Source organism: Cucurbita pepo, chromosome LG17 (assembly GCF_002806865.2).
Source record: "Cucurbita pepo subsp. pepo cultivar mu-cu-16 chromosome LG17, ASM280686v2, whole genome shotgun sequence".
Taxonomy (NCBI): Eukaryota; Viridiplantae; Streptophyta; class Magnoliopsida; order Cucurbitales; family Cucurbitaceae; genus Cucurbita; species Cucurbita pepo.
In genome coordinates, this window is record NC_036654.1 from 2,897,187 (window position 1) to 2,903,412 (window position 6,226).

Genomic DNA, 6,226 nt, shown 5'->3' on the forward strand with positions numbered 1-6,226 from the left:
ATATATAGGCTAGCGCATAGACATTTTGCTAAAAACTAACAAAAATGAAATGAACACAAATAATATTTGTGGTGTACGAATCTATGCGTTACATATTTGATAATTAACCCATAATTATATGATATACAACATGTATAAGATCTTGCATTAAAAATCATGGTTCAATAAAATGATATACAAAATACTTCCATACTTATGGTCATATCAACCTAACAATTATAAACAAACGTAAAGAAAAATATATGCATCATATATATCATGTCATAAATAATAACACGTAAATAAGGCCACATGATACGTGTTATTCATGCATCAAACAATTTCATCCAACCCAAACTTTTGACGTTCCAACAATAAGTTCACTTAAGAATTTTATTTGTTCACAAGATCGAGCTTAGAATCCAACATACTTAACTATCCTAAAATTAGTCGTATTATAAAACTTAAAAAAAAAACATATAAGATGAGGAATGAAAATGAATATTATATAGCTTTTTTGTAATAAAAATCCCATAGTTGCAGACCCAAATGAGAGCATCAGTACTACTATTAAATGAAATTCATAATATTACACAAAATGTATTTTTATTAAAACTAAAATAAAAAAAAAAGGTTAAGATAAAAGCTACCTACACAATACACATATTAATATCATTAAATTTGTTGTCTAATATGGGCGTTGGCTAAGGCACTCCAACGACATCTTGGCCGGAGACACTGCCACGGTCACCGACCACGCCGACTGTTCGGTTGAAGAAGTAGTAGTAGTAGTTTGAAGGCGCTGCGTCTTGGGGCTTCCTTGATTGGAAATTTGTTGTGTCTTCCGCCGTCGACGGTTGTGATCCGCCAACCTCTTCCGACAACTCCGTTTTCCGTTATCAAACTCGGTCAGCACATGAAACCTGTCATAAACCCTCCACCATCCATTTTTTCAATATTATCATACACATAATATAACATAGTTTTTGAAGTATGTTATTATTACAATAATGGACGTGGGGTCCACTTCTAACCTTTGACTTTGACCTATGTTTGGTTCTTCATTCCACACACACATATTTTATTAAACCAAAAATAAAAACGGGGTACGAAAATGCCCTCCGGGTTTCTTTTTTTTTTCTTTGTACGGAAGGCCAATCATTATTTTGGTATCCCGAGGGCATTTTCGGTATTTCGGGCAGATGTGCAGCTATCTGTGGAAAGTGGCTCTAGGTCTTTTGTGAAGGGGGGGCAAGTCTAGAGCCACCGTCAAACCTGAAAACTACAGGATCTTTTTCCTACGGACGGAATTACCCTCGGGATTTACTCCACCATACGGCCAACCAATGATTGACCTCTAACAAGGGCATTCATGTCATTTTACACACTTGAGTCACTAAGTTGGGTGAAATATTTAAGTAGTTGGAAGCCTAGGTACTATAATGAAAGATTAATTCAACTAATTTTAATGTCGGAGTAGCTACAAATTAAAGCTCGGTGTACTATTTCATCTCGGTTTATAATAAATTCGAACATATTTCGACTTTTAATCTATCTAAATGATCATAACGCTAAATGTTTAGGGAGCGATTAGGAGGGTAGTTTGGGAATTTTAGAAGGAAGGGGGAACGAACCTGCTGCATTGCTGACAGAACCTCTGAGTCAACCCGGCGGTGATGACGGTGGAAGCTTTGGAATGAAACTCACAAACTTTATGCCGTCGGTGGTATTGTTTTGCTTGGCTCAGATCCGCATTACACCCCTCCGCTTGGCACCGAGCCGACCAGTTCCCCGAACCCGGTTCGCCACCGGTTCTCGCTCTCCGGTACAATTGATTCACAAACTCCTCCTCCTCAGACGAGAAATAGGTTCTCCCCCCTAAATTTAGCCCTATCCTCGCCGCGAAATCTACAGGAACCGCCGTTATACTCCGACAAACCTCCTCACTCTTGGGTACCACCACAAACTCCCCCCCTCCGACACCTCCGCCATGGACGGCGTCGACTACAGTATCGTAATGATGAGAAGGACCCATTATGAAGCTGTGTGGGTGGTCGTCGAACCCGCCGAAGTGGGTAGTGAACGGCGGCGGAGTCAGAGTCGGCAAGAAAGTGTTGTGGTGGTGATGGTCGATGAAAGTGGGTAAATGGTGAGAGTGAGGCGCTTCCGGGTTAAAAGCGGGTTCGGATTCGTCGCCGGGGAGAAGAATCGGCGGCGCGTTCGTTGATCCCCATTCATATTCCAACATTTTCTTTTAAAATTTCGAGGCAAAGTACCTGCAATGTCGGAGAAAATTTAAAAAAAAAAAATTAAAAAAAAAAAAAAAACGCAATAAAAATTAAAATTAACAAATTTCTCACTCTCACCAATGGCTGAAGCAGATGGGAAGAACAAAAATTCAGATCCCAAAAAAAAAAAAAAAAAAAAAAAAACCCTAAATTGCCATTTGCAGAGAGAGAGAGAGAGAGAGAGAGAGAGAGGGGAGGGGGTGTCCTTTTAGAGGGCTGTTGTCTTAGTTAGAGTGGGTTTGGAAGGGCATATTTGGTTATATAAAGGGGCATTAATTAAGTGTATCCCTTTAAGTTTAGGACCTGACCTGCGGGACGCGATTGGGTTTTGTGGGTACTCAAACTACTGCCACCCAGACGCCTTCATCTCTGCAGAGGGAAAGGTAAAAGAGAGGGACAGTGGGGTTTGTTCTGTTTCCTACCATTTACAGCTTCTGGTTTATAACCTTTTTACATGCTTTTTTTTTACCTGCTTCCCATTTTACCCTCCTTCCCCACTATCTTCTCAATTTCATTTTTTTTTTTTTTTTACTCTCTTGTTCAACGGTTAAATTTGAAAAGTTTCCATCGGGATGCTACCAAAATTTATGTAATTTTTTTTTTACTATGATATGCTTTCTCCTAAACTATTGAATAGTAAGTAATAAAATTTAAGTATTCTCTTTCGGTGATTTACCATGCATGCATGTTGCTCCTATTTAGTGAAACTTGTCTACTTTCGTTTTTGTTGACATGTCGTACCACATTCATAATATTTGTCTCGTCGTTAGGGCATGCCGAGTTAGTATTATTTATTGATGCGAATGAAAAAAAAGCTACTTAGATTCACGTTTTTCATCTTTAAAAAGTTTCATTTTAGTTTTAAAAAAAAACACTCTTCAAATAAATAAATATATATATATTTTTCTTTTTCCAATTTTAGCCTTTATGGTAATTATTTACTATCTTACTCCTTTGATCAATTTTTACAAAAAAAAAAAAAAATAATAATAATAATAACCTTTCACATTTTAAAAAAAAAGATATTATTAAAACTTTATCTTAAAATTAATGTGAGAGTATTTGATTCCTTTCTTTGTCTTTTATATACTACTATTTTTTCCATATATTTTTTTTACTTTTTAATATTAGGGTCGATCATAATATGAGATCATGATATACCAAATAGGTGGGAGGTCTAGAGGGACTTAAGGTACGTACTAGGTAAGACTGAATTTGTTTCATAGAGTAGTATTTAGCTATATGGACATCGTATTAGACTTAAGATCATGGTAGTGTCTTGTCTTAAAATCAGCCTACTTAATTTGGTTATATCGTTCGAGCTAATGTGTAGGCTTTAAATTCATCATTCTAAGTTCTGGAGAGTTCATCATAAAGGTTAAGTGTGCAACTTAGACTTCAAACACTTTACATAGTTCACCTTATTTCAAAGCATACAAATCATTCTTGTATCCAAACATATCAAAATCATGATTAAATAATCCATGTGCCTCAAATTTTATGTCATTCATAGTTCATTTGAATTATAAAACATAATAAAGGGCCTAATATGAATATCTTTATCTTATTATTGGTTTAAGTTCAAACATGCTTCTATTCTCTTCAAATTCATCATACATCACAAAATTTATTTCTTAGATTGTCTAAGTTTAGTGGAATTCATTTATGGGTAAATTTTTAAGATTTACTGAGCCCTAATAGGTAACTTCGGAGTAAAACGTTCAATTGAGGCCCTTAATAGGTGGTTCAAGTCCTAAACCTTCCATATTCACTTAATATTAAGTAAATATTAACTCTAGAGAGCATTTTCAAGTGATTCCTATCAGTAAAACTTGAGAAATATTTAATGTAGCTTCTTACCAATTTGGTTACGTTCGAGAGCTCGGTTCAGCTCAAAATTCCTCCACTTTTCTTGTATAGGTCCCTTAATGAATTAACTTTCGTAAAAAAGTTGAAAGGTGGTCCAAAAGTAAAAAAAAAGAGTGGTCAGTTCAACTAGTCATCGTCTCCTATCTTTGAACAGAGAGGAAACACACGTGTCATTACTTTGATGCTCTGAAACTTACTTTCGTTTGCGCCGCTACCGTGAGTTTCTCACGATGTTTTCTTTAGCAAAATTCTAGCCGTGACATCAAGGAAGCTCTAGCAATTGGTTTTCTCGAAAACCATTCGTTCTATTTGATTATATTCATTGAAGAATGATGGGTATTCACCGGCTTTGGTTTCCAATTTTTTTTTTCTTTTTCCTCTCCATTCGGGGTGTTTTAGACTTTTTCATGTCTCGTGTCTTTCAACAAAATGATTCTTCTTCTTACCCTAAAAATTTTTCATGCCCGGTGTCAATCACACAACCCTAACTGAGCTCAACGGTACTTGTACCAGAGTGGAAAGAGAAGTAGAAGCTCTATGGAGACCGTACCAACTACCAACTACTAACTACTTGGAGGCTATCTTTGACTTGTTGGGTTGCTACAATTTTTTTGCTCTTTGACCTTGGTAAATTACTTTGCTTATGTAGTGAATGATCGGTGACCTGGGTTAAGGCACGATCTCATACACTCTATAAGAATAGTATGGTATCTGCTAGTCTAAACATCATTCGTAGAAGGTTAGCTGGCAGATCCTCCTACAGGACCATAAAGTCACCAAAGCTTGGGGGAGCAACCACCTGTGTGTCGACTAGTTACTGGGTCAACCTATGTGGTCCCACGCTCCCCTCTCAGAAACGTGTTTATAGCATAGGGGCCCTGTTCAAGAGACTACTAGCCATTTTCACATGGTTGGGCATCTAGTCGTCTCAACGCACCTCCCTATCCGACCTATACCTACCTCGATGGTATGGTTATCAAAGTAGATTTTTGACAAAATGAGTACCGGAGTGGATAGGTAGTGGAGACTTTGAGGACACCGTCACACCGCTATAAGCTTGAAGAGTTACCTCTGTCGTCCTTGGATGCCATAGAGGTCTACTAGGTTCAGAGTCTCTTAGACAGTTTAAATCTCATCTCTCATTTTCAAGGCGCTTGAAATTAGCTCATTGGATGTAATTCAAATCTCTATGTGCAATTAGGTCTAGACCACTGATTGCCTCTCATGATCTTGCGTGTAGGGTCTATTGGAAACGTTTTGACCTAGGTCAACGTGTAAATTGCACTAGTTGTAGTGCCCTAATCTTAACTGAGTTCTCTCATGCATGCTTTGTTATGGAGATATGTCTATCAATCACCTGAGCATGTAATCCATAATTTAGATTTCACTTCAGTCATATGTGGGAGTTGATGAGGTCTATTGGATTCCTAGCTAGGGTGCCTAAGTAGCTTAACATGGACTTTTGGCTCCAGGATGCTATGTTCTAACTCATTGAGTCTTTCTTCATCTAAGAACACTAGAGTCTAAACCCTCTGACCGGTGATCACGATCCTAAGGTGCTTAGTCTATTGGAGGCATATTGACCTAGATCGTCTAGTCAACCAAACTCAAATGCCCTAGCTTTGTGTAGATAAAATACACTCTATAGAGAGAAGCACAGTCATACACTTGCAGCTAAAATATATTATATCATGCAAACATACAAGCAAACAAGCTCAATGGGATAACATTCATCAATCACCTGAAGCATAGATCACAATAGTCTATTCTCCTTTCTAATAGAATAGAAAGCATATAAAACACCATTCGTTACAAATCTCATCATGGAAGCATTTTGGTTATATTTTACATCATGCATAACATGCTCATCCATATTGTCCAACTCGTATTCTAGTCATGTACATTGTCATTCTAACTTTGCATGATACATAACACAACATGCTTCTCGGAAATCTCAACTTAGGGGCAAACGGTAATTTTATCATAACATATATACAGTGCATACTCATCTAAAAGCGCCCTTCCGAAGTAATTAACATACATTTTCTAATCATCTGAGGTAAGGAATGCTAGCACTAAGTATTACTTGC

At 37.2% G+C, this 6,226-nt stretch overlaps 1 protein-coding gene across 2 annotated transcripts; it reads right to left on the minus strand.

The window, feature by feature from the left end:
- Nucleotides 1-516: 516 nt before the first annotated feature.
- On the minus strand, nucleotides 517-2,672 carry LOC111778332 (squamosa promoter-binding-like protein 8). Of its 2 annotated transcripts, none has more exons than XM_023658087.1 (3): nucleotides 2,576-2,672; nucleotides 1,614-2,255; nucleotides 517-902 (listed from the first exon to the last, which is right to left on the minus strand). In XM_023658087.1, the coding sequence occupies exons 2-3, from the start codon at nucleotides 2,225-2,227 to the stop codon at nucleotides 668-670; spliced, it is 849 nt and encodes a 282-aa protein (XP_023513855.1). In that variant the 5' UTR covers nucleotides 2,228-2,255; nucleotides 2,576-2,672; the 3' UTR covers nucleotides 517-667. The 2 variants fall into 2 exon arrangements, with proteins under 2 accessions (XP_023513855.1, XP_023513854.1); XM_023658086.1 differs by lacking the exon at nucleotides 2,576-2,672 and adding an exon at nucleotides 2,346-2,532.
- Nucleotides 2,673-6,226: the final 3,554 nt, after the last annotated feature.